General features: G+C 46.1%; 1 protein-coding gene across 1 annotated transcript in view; it reads right to left on the minus strand.

The window, feature by feature from the left end:
- Positions 1-2189: 2189 nt before the first annotated feature.
- Ino80 (INO80 complex ATPase subunit) overlaps positions 2190-12458 on the minus strand; it is a 103636-nt gene continuing 93367 nt past the window's right edge. The window contains exons 32-36 of the mRNA XM_021179126.2: positions 11610-11698; positions 9490-9645; positions 9088-9247; positions 6766-6981; positions 2190-3731 (exon numbers count right to left, since the gene is read on the minus strand). Coding sequence (XP_021034785.1) covers positions 3514-3731; positions 6766-6981; positions 9088-9247; positions 9490-9645; positions 11610-11698 — 839 coding nt within the window. The 3' untranslated portion in view covers positions 2190-3513. The remainder of the gene's footprint in view (positions 3732-6765; positions 6982-9087; positions 9248-9489; positions 9646-11609; positions 11699-12458) is intronic.

A 12458-nucleotide genomic window follows, 5' to 3' on the forward strand; every position in this document is an offset into this window, starting at 1 on the left:
AACTCGAGGTCCCCAAGCCTTGTTTAAAAAAACAAAACAAAACCAAAAACAAAAGTGAAAACCAAAACAACAACAACAACAACAAGACTGGTAGTATAACTAAGATCTCCTGAAGGCATGATTCAGGTTTCAGTTGATTTTTCCACTCAATGGCTAAACTCTTCCTGCAAAATCCTTCCTTGGCAGTAAAAGCAGAGTAGATGTACACGGCCAGTGTGAACAGCTGTAAAACTCTCTAGATCCAAAGAATCTAGTAAGTTTCCAATTATACATTTAAGGAACTGAGATGGCCTGGTGCAAATATTTCATGGGAAAGCCACCAGCGAGGATCTGTGGATGGACACAGACCTGCAAACACCAAGGCTTGTGTGCAAGACACACCCAGTTAATTGCTCAGTCTGCATGGCCCACATACTGTGCCCAGCCCATCATCCTGGGCACAAGTCTATCCGGGAAGTTTCAATAAAGCCCTAGGCAGAGCCTGTCAAAGCAAGTGCAGCACAGACCTGGTCTTCCAGGTTCAATATTCAGACCCATGACCTTAAAATCCATTTATGTGGCCCCCATGGCTGACGCCTGTAGGAAGATGGCACTGACCAACAGGCCTGCTTTACAGATTCAGCTCATGCCTTTATCCTGGATTGGGCTGAGGCTTGCTGAGAAATGACCTTTTAGCCTACCTGGAATTCCCCCCAGCCATGTTTTGTTTATTTAAGTTTTTCAAGACAGGGTCTTTCTATGTAGTCCTGTTTGTCTTGGAGCTCACTCTGTAGTCCAGGCTGGCCTCAAACTCAAGAGATCAATCTACTCTGCCTCCTGAGTGATGGGATTAAAAGCATGCATCTTGTTTTTGCTTGTTTGTTTGTTTTTCCAAGATAGGGTTTCTCTGTATATAACCCTGGCTGTCCTGGAACTCACTTTGTAGACCAGGCTGGCTTTGAACTCAGAAATCTGCCTGCCTCTGCCTCCCAAATGCTGGGATTAAAGGTGTGTGCTACCACTCCCAGCTTGTTTTGTTTTTTAAGGAAAACGGAAACAAAAACAAACTCCCCAAAACTGGGCTTTTTTTTTTTTTTTCTTCTTTTTTTCTGAGATAGGCGTGCACCACCACTGCCTGGCCTGGGCTTTTACATAGAAAAGAAGACCTATTTTGAAAGTGGGGAGATGGGGTAGGAGACACTTATGTTCAGAGCTTTTTACTGGAAGATCCCAATACTCTTAACCTGGGAAAGGAGGCAGGTGAGAGAACTGAAACTGTGAGACAGCCTAAACACTGAACAGGACCCAGACTGATCCAGACAGAACTCACATCAACACGTGGGTGAAGCTACTCAGGATCTCGGCTGTCAGGTCCACAGAGAGGCAGCCACTGTGGATCTAAGACTAAGAGGAATTCACTGGTGACTTTATTGGGATGGAAACTAGATGGCCCTCAGTCTAATGGACCAGCTGACTCACTAGGTTATAAAAGCTACAGCAGGGACGGTGCAGGGAATAGTTAATTGGGAACCTTGTGCCAGTGTGCTCTGTGTGAGGCCCTGGTCATGTTTACCCGCAAGAAAAGCAGGACCAACAGTACTACGGGAAGATGAAAGTCTGTCTTTAGCAACACAACAGCAGCTGTCCAGCAGCCAGTCTGTCTCCATCAAAGTGTACGGGTGAAGCCAGGCTAGGGAGTTCTCAAAGATGATGTAAGAACACGTGAGTTCAATCACAGAACAGTGACTGCCAGTCTAGGCTGGTACCTTTCCTCAACTGACCAGTCAGCTGTCAAAACTAAGAACTTCTGGAATCCTTAGGAACGCACTCACAATTTCCTTTCATGTTTCTTACAAGTGTTCAGATTACCACTATCTAACTTTGCCTGCTCCAGGCCAGTCCTACTGGGAACGAACCATAAGGAACCCTCATCCCCAGGGCCCATACTGCATGGCAGGGACTCGGTCAATCTTCTTTTGCAAGGTGGAGACAAATCCACAAGTTCAATTAACACTGCACCTGAGCACCCCCTCCCCAGCTCACTCCTTGTCCCCCTGAGCACACACCCACTGCACACTCCTTGTCCCACTATGGTCCTCTTTGGTCACAGAAATTAGGGCTCTGCATTGTTTTGACGCTGTCAAATCTCCAAGGGCACAACTTTGTACTGCAAAGTACAAAGGCAGCTGCAAAGACCACAGACACTTTGATTTACATAAAATTATCTCACTCCATTTTATTTAAGATTTTTTTTTATCCAGTTAGTAAAAGAAAGATGTGTCTCTCTTTATACATATGTACAAGTTCAGTTATAAAAATAGACAGCACATTCAAAGAGAAAAAAAGGCTTGGCATTTTTCTGATTCCCTCTAAAGAGCATCTGTACACAGGAGTCAGGGTTTGGGTAGGGGAATCTTTATGATTTAAATTAAATGATTCCCCTACGCCTACTCCAAAAAAAAAAAAAGTGTTTAAAAAATCAATCTATCTAAACTCAATTCCGCGATTTCAGGTGTGCAAATTAGAGGCTGGCCCGCCCAGAAGCACCTGTTCCACCAGGGACATCAGGTGGAAAGCCCTCCCAGCCGCCCTTTTCCCCTCTCAGAGGGCAGCAAGCTCAGGCGAGTGGGGCAGGGCTGGGAGGGGTGGTGCTGAGCCAGCTCCCTCCCCATCTCACTCCTGCTGTCCCTTCTTTCTCAGTGCAATACAGACAGTGCATACAGCCAAGCAGGGGCTGAAGGGCAAAGCCGGGGAGGCTGTGCATTCAGGATGGGCAAAGGGGCATCTGCAAGAGGGTGGTGAGGATGTCCTGCTGATTGAGGTGGTTCCTGGTCTCTTTACTGGCTTCTGGGAAGTCCCTTGAGTGGGAGCTGCTGCTACTGTTGCTGGTGGGACCTAAAGCTTCCCTGGTGTGAACTGTGCTGGACAGGAGGAAATGCTGTGATAACTGCCTGTGGCTCTGCTTGCTCCAGCCTCTCTCATCCTTACAGCCACCATCTTCTCTGGCATTCACTGCGTTCTGTTCTTCAGTGATGACACTGTGGCAAACAGGGTTGAGAGACCCAGGAGCACTCCCAGACTATGGATGCCAGGGAACCACTTCCTCCCTAGCCCGCAGGAAACCATAACCTTTAGACAAGTCTCCACTACGGAAGGCTCTTCACAGCACCCATGGAGCCTTCATGAGGGACATGGTCAGAGCTGAAGAGTGGGATGGGGATGGAGACAGTGTGCCTGAGCATCTATAAAAGGGCTCTGTGTCAGGCCCATCCCCAGAAAGAGGTTAAGAGTACGGCTGCAGAGTACATCTAGGATGCTGTGGGGCCGAACCCAGGATATTCCTTTGGAAACAGGTGATAAAAGTGCTCACACCAACCACCTGCCTGTCCTCTCCTGCTACAACTGGTCCTTTCCACTCTCCAAATAGGATGCAAGATGCCACACTAGGCAAGCCATCCAAAGACCACCTATGGCTCAGGACTGTAGCCCCTGGTTTGGTTGAAGGAAGCTAGAGGGCAGAGATGGTTACCATGGTTACCGTCCTCCAGAGGGGTTGGTGCCTTTGCCCTGTTTCCGGATCAAGGAGTCTGAGGCTAGGCTGCTGGTCATGTGGAGGCTTTTAGGAGTCCCAGGAATATTATTTCCTTTGTTCAGAGGGGAACTTAAGGGAGAAGAGGCGCTTGAAGGTCCAAAGTCTGCAAGGCCAGCAGGTCGGACAATGGATGTCTGCAGAGGACTGCTTGCGGAGATTCCTGTAGGGACGGAGAGAACCACAATGACCCTCAGCACCAGCTGTCAACCTTGGAGTCTGAAGTATTAGGCTAAGTCTGGGCTAGAGGAAAGGGGTGGGAACCCCTCTGTCTGTTGCTCCTTGCCAACATCTCTGATGTTGCCTATTTTCCCTCTTAGTTGCCTTTTGGTAAGATGTCTGCATTGTTGAGAGATAACAACAAACACTAAGTCCCACCTACATTACCCCATCCAGAGTGGAAGACATACTCTTCAGGCTCTGGAGAGGGCACATGTCTGGCATGGAAGGCCTGGTTGCACGATGAGAGCTGTAGCTCACTAGGCACTAATGCTGTCTTGTTTTCTGGAAAACACCTGAATTCAGTTGCTTTTTGTTTGTTTGTTGAGATAGTATCATCTTTTCATAGAGATGACTATCCTGGAATTCACTCTAGACCAGGCTGGTCCTGAAATCACAAGGATCTGACTGTGTCTTGCCTCCTGAGTGCTGGGATTAAAGGCATGCGCCACCACGGCCTGGCTGCTGCTTCCTTCTTCATTTCACAGAAGCCACTACTCTTCAAGTCTGGCCAAGGCCACCTCTGTTTTCCAAGCTCTGTCACATCGAGGACTTGGGCAAACCTCTCATCTTTGGTGATAGTTATCTGGATAATAGTGAACTTTTCCTTACCTACAATGGGACAAGTGTTCCTACTTCTTTTTTCTAAAGATTTATTGATTTATGTTATGCATATGAGTACACCACCATTGCTCTCTTTAGACGCACCAGAAGAGGGCACTGGATCCTGTTATAGATGGTTGTGAGACACCATGTGGTTGCTGGGAATTGAACTCAAGACCTCTAGAAGAATAGTCAGTGCGCTTAACTGCTGAGTCATTTTGCCAGCCCTGTCTAGTATGTTTGTTCTGTCTGTTTGCTTTTCTGTTTTTTTTCAGGAGTCCAAGCTGGTTTTTCCAAACTTACTATGTAGCAGAGGAAAACCTGAAACTCTTGATTCTCCTGCCTGCCCCTTCCACGTCCTGGGATGTACACCACCACAGCTTATATGTTTCTTCTGTGTTACTTGTTGGGTTGGGCAGACATCTCTGCTCACATACCATTGATTACAGGTCACTTCTGGACCAATCCTTGTCACTTTTCATTCCTAGCTCTCAGTCCCTGTTGGTTGCCTTAGGCCAGTCTACCTCCTTGCCTGCTGTACCCCTTCCTGCTTCTCTGCTGTGTCACAGTGTCTCATTCTCCGATGAGCCCCAGCACAGCAGCTTTGATTACTGCAGTGATTACTGTTTTCCAAGGACACAAATGAGGTAGCAAAGGGCTAACAAACAGCAGGGAAGGCTATTCTACTTATTTCCTTAGTGAGACAATAATGAAAGCAGAGATCCTGCAATGGGAGAAGAGAAGGGAATCAACTTGTACTAAGCACTCACAAACGGCCAAGCGCTTCCTCTAAGTGTGCCTCCCCTGCTCTAACAATTCCACTAGCGTTTCCTATAAGTGTGCCTCCCCTGCTCTAACAATTCCACTAGCGCTTCCTATACAAGTGTGCCTTCCCTGCTCTAACAATTCTACTAGCCACCAGCAGTAAACAGTTACCACTGTCTGCATCATGAGAACAAGGCCAGCCTCAGATAATACATTAAATTCTACCCGAAAACTTAACAAACAAGGATTGGAGACATGACTCGATGGCTGAGAGCCACTGGTTGCTTTTCCAGGAGACCCGGGGTTCAATTCCCAGCATCCACATGGCAGCTCATGGCTATCTGTAACTCCAGTTCCAGACACTCCTCCACTCTAACACAGATATAAATGCAGGGAAAAACACCAATGCACATGAGAAAAAAATGAAAAAGAATTAACAAACAAGCTCCCCTCCCAAAACTTATGAGCTCTGCTAAGCCCACCTGAGATTTTTGTTTGTAGCCGGGTAACTCTGGCTGGTCTAGAACCTGCCTCCTGGGCGCTGGGATTCTGCGTGTGTGCTGTTACCTACCTGAGGCCAGACTCTGCATAGAGGGGAGGCAGCTCTGTGTGGGTTTTCTTACTGCACTTGGATGGCCTGCATTCTCACTTCAATCATCCTTTCTGTTTTTTTTTTTTTTTTTTTTTTTAAAGATTTATTTATTATATGCAAGTTCACTGTAGCTGTCTTCAGATACTCCAGAAGAGGGCGCCAGATCTCGTTGCGGATGGTTGTGAGCCACCATGTGGTTGCTGGGATTTGAACTCTGGACGTTCGGAAGAGCAGTCGGGTGCTCTTACCCACTGAGCCATCTCACCAGCCCCCCAATCATCCTTTCTGTATCTCCATCTCAGTCGCTACTTCTCTCCAACTGTCAACAGTCCCTTCTCATTCACGACTTTCATTGCTCCTTCTCAGCATAACGTGTTGATCTGCTCAGTGAACCTCAATATGCCATGATGGGTGTCAACTCCTGCATTTGTCTGAATCCTTTCTCACACACAATCCCAGTCTTCTCCATTCTGAATGATACCCTACAGTCCTTATATAGCAGGTCCATGGTTCCCCTGCTTTTGACCTGTAATCACAAGTAAGCTTGCCTCTTTCCTTCTATTATCTGTATACTGCTTATAAACCACTCCACAACGTGCTTCTCTTCTGGCTTGTTCCATTCAAGGGCATGCATGCTCTACCAGCTCTACCCCTATGCACTCTTAGGTGTGCACTGCCTGAGGCAATGGTCCAGGTAGCTGGATGAATGTTAACTACCCTTGTTTGGATTACTGGAAAATAAATGTCCCAGAAAAACAAACAAACAAACAAACAAACAAACAATAACCAACCAGAGAATTAAAGGGGAGGGGCAGGAAAACTGGATGTTTCAAGTGCAGCTCCTCCTTCAGTTCACTCTGGTCACAGCTACTTCTACTTTACAGCTATTTATCAGGAGTGCAAGGGTGAGTCAGAACTGCTCGGTCCTAAGATGGTCTCCGGGTTTTGGCTTGGAGTATCCTGCACACTCTATGTTAAATGGATTCTCAGACAGTCCTTGACCACAATCTGCACCAACCTTTAGACACATTGTACCCGTATGCAGCATAAGCAGCTGCGGAAGCTGCTGCAGCCCCTGCTTTGGCTCCTGCCATCGCAGCAGCGCTGCCTGCAGTGGACTTGCGGCTTCGGCCTTTGCCTGCTCCTTTGGCTGTGCTTCCTGAACCCTTGGGGCGGCCTCGGCTTCGAGCTGAGTGACCACGTCCTGCAGCTGGCACTTCCTGAATGGAAATTCCTGTGGGAACGAATAGCCAAGAGGGGAAAAAAATAAATCTCTGAAAATGCTAACAAATATCCCCCTGATAGGGAATACTGGTTCTCAAGGGGTCCTCTTTTGTTTGAGACAAGGTTTCCTAATGTTATTCAGGCTGGCCTTTCTAAAACCCCCGATCTCAAGTAACTCTCCAATCTCAGACTGATATTCTGAGTTCTGGGACCATAGACACAGGATACGGTGCCTGACTCGCTGAGATCTGAGGACATTTGGGGATGTCTTTTAACATAGCTATGATTTTCCAACTGCTGTCCCTTCTAAGGAGTGGCTCCACCATGGCTATTACTTTTTATTCTAGCCCATCACTAAATGAATTCCAAGACTTCCTTCAAAAATTAAAGTGTTCCTGCCTTCAACAACCAACTTCTATCTCTATTTAAAACAAAACAAAACAAAACAAAACAACCTTCTGGGCATTGAGCCCAGGCCTTGGATTAGTGCACGCTAGACAAGCACTCTGCCACCGAACCACTTCTAATCTTATGGCTAGGTTGCTTTTTGTTTTTTGTTTTAAATTTAAATTTTGAGACAGGGTCTCATTATGTAGCCAAGGCTGTTTCAAGGATGTTTCTTTGTTCGGTTTTTTGTTTTTCCCTTAAGATTTATTTATTTATTATATGTAAGTACACTGTAGCTGTCTTCAGACATTCCAGAAGAGGGAGTCAGATCTCGCTATGGATGGTTGTGAGCCACCATGTGGTTGCTGGGATTTGAACTTGGGACCTTCGGGAGAGCAGTCGGGTGCTCTTACCCACCGAGCCATCTCACCAGCCCTCAAGGATGTTTCTACCTATCCTCCCCCTTCATAGCACTATGGTCAGTCCTATTTTCAGGCTTTGAAATTAAGGTTCATCAAAAAGCAGAAGTAGTAACACTGGGCCTCATAAAACAACAAAAAAGAAATGTCCCCAAAGCCAACTTTAGTTAAAAACTAGCAAAATTCAGGGTTTGGGGAGCCGACTCTACTGGAGAAAGTGCCTGCCATGGGAGCATGAGCCCTGAGCCTGGTCTCCAGGCTATGAGAGCAGGCAGCACACACACAGGGATGGGGAGGCAGACACAGGTGGGTCCCTGGGGCTCGCTGGCCAGCCAGTTTAGCTCAAACAGTGAGCGCCAGGGTCAGTGACCTAACAGCAAAAGAACTGGACAGTGACAGAAGTAGACACCTGATGTGATCCTCTGGCCTCCATACAAATATACACCCCCCCAAACGTTCACACATACCAATCAAGAAAGACACCCACTGTCAGCCTTTGGCTTCTACATGCATATGCATGTCCCTACACACAATCACACACTTGAATACACACATACACACAGAAACACACATATATTCAATATGTAAAAAGTTAAAAAAAAAACTAGCAAAAATAAAGGTGAAATACTAAAGACAGAATAAGTAGAAAAAAATAAAAAAACACTTCACCAAGTTCTTATTCTGCTTCTCCTAAACATTACTTATTCCCTTTGCTTAGAAAGACTATTAAAAAAATGTCAATCTTTTCGTATATACTACTCTTGGAAAAGAGAATAAGGCCCCAGTATCTGGGTTTACGAGATGGTTAGGCACGCAGAGGCTGCTGACAGTGAGCCTGAGAGGCTGACTCAATCCCTGGGACCACAGTGGTGGAAGGAGAGAACCAATTCTTGTATTCTGTCCTTTGACCTCCACGTTGTGTACACACACACAATAAATAAAAATGTGCCAGATGTGGTAGTATATGCCTTTAATCCCAGGATGTGGAAATCAGAGGCAGGTGGATCTCTTATTAAGTTCAAGGACAGCCTGGTCTACATAGCAAATGCCAGCACTGTGTGAGAGACCCTGTCTTAAAAAACCAACCAACCAACCAACCAACCAACCAACCAACCAACCAACAACAAAAACATCCAAAACAGGGCAAGAAAGTTAATAATAATAATAATATTATATAATAACAACAACAACAACAACAACAATAAAATCCTGTATCCTAAAAGGAAGCAGAGCTCACTTACCCCCAGAGGAATGCTTCCCATTGAGCAGTGGAGCAGGCTGACTCAGTATGAAAGAGTAGCATCACTTACCATTCACAGTGTCTGACACAGAGCCTGTTATGGAAGCAGGAGAGTTGGTGGCTCTCGACTGAGGTGCTGAGGAGGCTGGGTCATCCACGATGACTAACATGTCACTGCTGCTCTCATCAGGGGGAATGGAGCCAGTGTGCAGTTCACTGCTGATTGAGATCTGGAAGCAGAAGGGCTGAGATTACTAATAACTTCAATGGCTACAGCCCTTACGCTCAAGTGAGAACATGCTCTGGGGACATGCAGCATTTCTCTCTCCCGTCTGCCTTCCGTTCTGAGAGTCAGCCTGTCCTTATGTAACCCTTCCCACAAGGCTGGAAGTGAACACTGCCCACTGTGTCCCTGCCACAAGGTCAGAGTGCAGTCCCACTGCTGTGATGTAGAACGCAGGAGGAGGCTCACCTCACTGAAAGGGCTGGGCATGGCTGAGTCGACACTGATGAAGGAATCATCCCCATCAGCGGAGAGGTTGGAGTTGTCAGCAGAGGGAACAAACGGGATCACGAGGTTCACACCCTCTTTCCTCCTCTTCCCATCCAACTCATCTTCCTTTTTCTTCTGGGAATACAAAGGTCAGAAAATACATAAAAACATGAGTATTTTCCCCAAAGAGAAAAACAAGATTAACAAATAAAACAATTATAGGCAGAATCTTGCTATATGGCTCTGACTAACCTGGTACTTGTTACGGCTCCTGTTGTGGCCTCATTGGCCTGCTTAAGCCATGAGCACACACCCCACAACTGACTTGAGACAGGGTCTTGCTCTATAGCTTAGGCTGACCTCAAGTTTTCTCCATCTTCCTGACAGCATGACTATGCAGGCTCAATTAATTTTCTGTGTGTATAGGCTATGTATGTACTGAGGACTGAACTAAAGGCCTCTCACACTTAGGGAAAGTGCTCCACCACTGAGCCACTTCTCAAGCCCTGAATCTTCTTGAAGGAAGTGAAAACTCACAGAGGAGGAGGAAGGCATACCCTTTCCTGACAGCCCATTTCTAGTCTGGCTCCCTCAATGATTGACTGACTGACTGTAGGTGTGCATGCACTGCACTCACATGGAAGTCAGAAGACAGCTTGTGGGAATTACGTTCCACCACATAAATTCTTGGGATCCCACTCAGGTCATCAGGCTAGGCATCAAGTGCCTTTACCTTCTGAGGCATCTCACTGGCTTTTTCAGACAGAGCCATATTGTGTACATCTATTGCAGGGTTAAGATAAGAGTGTACAATCATATGCGGTTGGCTCAATGGGAACTGGTGACTGCCACCTAAGCTGGATGATGCCAGTCCACCCCAAGTCCATGGAAAGGTAAAAGAGAGAAACAGCTCTACAGTTGTCCTCTGACTTCCCACACCCACTGTGGCATGTGCACACTATCACTCACACAAAAGAACTACAGATTTCTGTGTCTGCCTGTGTGAGAAAGCCACCTTTTATTCTTTGACAGGTTCTCTGTCCTCCCTTCTTCCCTCCCTCCCTCACTGATCCATTTTTAAGGATGATACCCTAGTCCTTTAACACTAAGCTATACCCCAAGACCTAGATATTGTTTCTGTATGTTAACGTTATTTTTATTTTGAGCAGTGGCAAGTAATGGGTTAAATATGAGAACAGAGTGAGGAAAGAGGAAATAGAGGCTGCCAGGGAAGGGGCAGAAATGGCAGCCCAAACCAGGAGGACTTTGTGTTTCATTTTTAGGATTTTCCAACCCTATAAAAGAAGTGAGTAGAAAGTACCCCCTCTTCACAGAGAGGGGCGCAAACAGACCAGCTCTAAGCTGCCAGCCATCAAAGGCCTACGACCAAAGGGATCCAACCCCAGCCTGTTTTCTTTTTTGGAGATAGTCTCATTATGTAGCCATGACTGGTCTCGAACCAGAGATCTGCCTGATTCTGTCTCCCAATTGCTGGGATTAAAGGTGGTTCTCATCATGCTTGCCCAGGTCCTTTAAAAAGAGTCTATGAAAGAAGTCAGACACTCCTGAGTCAGAGACAGGAGGATATTTTGAGTTCCAGGCCAGCCTGGTCTACCCAGTGAGTTCCAGGGCAGCAGGGATAAGTAGAAAGACCCTGACGCAAACCACATAAACTAAGTTCTATAAAAGCTAATTATGGAAGTAGCATTAGCCCCTTAGCTATCACAGTTATCACTGATTGTCCAGTCCAACTGGGACCAACACGAGCATGCGTGAGAAGGAAAAGCTGCTCTACATTTGATGTTTTTACTTCATCAAATGTTTACTAGCACAGAACTGTTTCAAATAGCCCAGCAGATAAAAGTGCTTGCCTGCCAATCTGGAGGGCCTGAGTTTAATCTCCAGAACTTTCCTGACAGCGGGAGAAAACCAGCTTTCACGAGCCATCCTTGGATCTGCACATGCAAGCTGTGGTTTACTACGTAAAACAAATATGTGTGTAGGCGCCCGCCCAGACCTGCATGTATGGCACCCAAAGGCCTTTTGTGCTTCTAAAACTTATCCCAGGGCCTGGCCCCCCCCCAGCCGTCTGGAGATACCTTTTCTGCGTACTTCTCCCGCTTGCGCTTGCGGTCTTTCACTCGGTTGCTTTCCTCCTGCTGCCGTTTCTCTTCCTGCCGCAGTCTCACTATCAAGAAAATGTAGGAGTCATAACTGTTATCCTCTGAAATTTAGGGAGATCCTCTCGTGGTTCCCAAGGTATAATTTTTGTTTAAGAAAAATTTTTATTTAAGAAAAATATTGGTCTGGGAATATGCTTTAAATCCCAGGGATCAAGAGGCAAAGTTAGGCAGATTTCATAAGTTCAAGGCCAGCCTGGTCTACAGAGCTAGTTCCAGAACAGCTAAGGAAGGATACATAAAGAAATTCTGTCTCAGAAAAAAACAAAACAAAGTAAAACCCAAACAAACAAAAAACCAAAAGCCAAAACAAGACAAAATATCGTTTTCCTAAATAAGGAACAATAGTTATTGGTATCTCAACAGCTTTTAGGTTCAAACCTGGATTCTACTCAATTATGTGGCTTCCTTGTCTTCTCTTCTTGAAAAGAGCTTAGTTTAGATGTAGAGGTGAGGAAGTACTCACAGGAACTCAGGGTAAATCTGAAACTCAATATTCTCAGAATATACAACTCTATGCAAAGGGTCTTTATAGTTATAGAAGCTTGCTGTTGAAATTACGTGTAAAATATTTTTCTGGGCCAGCGAGATGGCTCACTAGGTAAAGATATTTGCTACCAAGCCTGACAACCTGAATTTGAACCTGGAACTCATATAGTGGAAGGTAACCACAATCTCCTACACACACTCTCTCTCTCTCTCTCTCTCTCTCTCTCTCTCTCTCTCTCTCTCTCTCTCTCTCTCTCCCTCTCCCTCTCTCTCTCTCTC

Source organism: Mus caroli, chromosome 2 (genome assembly GCF_900094665.2).
Source record: "Mus caroli chromosome 2, CAROLI_EIJ_v1.1, whole genome shotgun sequence".
NCBI classification, from domain to species: domain Eukaryota; kingdom Metazoa; phylum Chordata; class Mammalia; order Rodentia; family Muridae; genus Mus; species Mus caroli.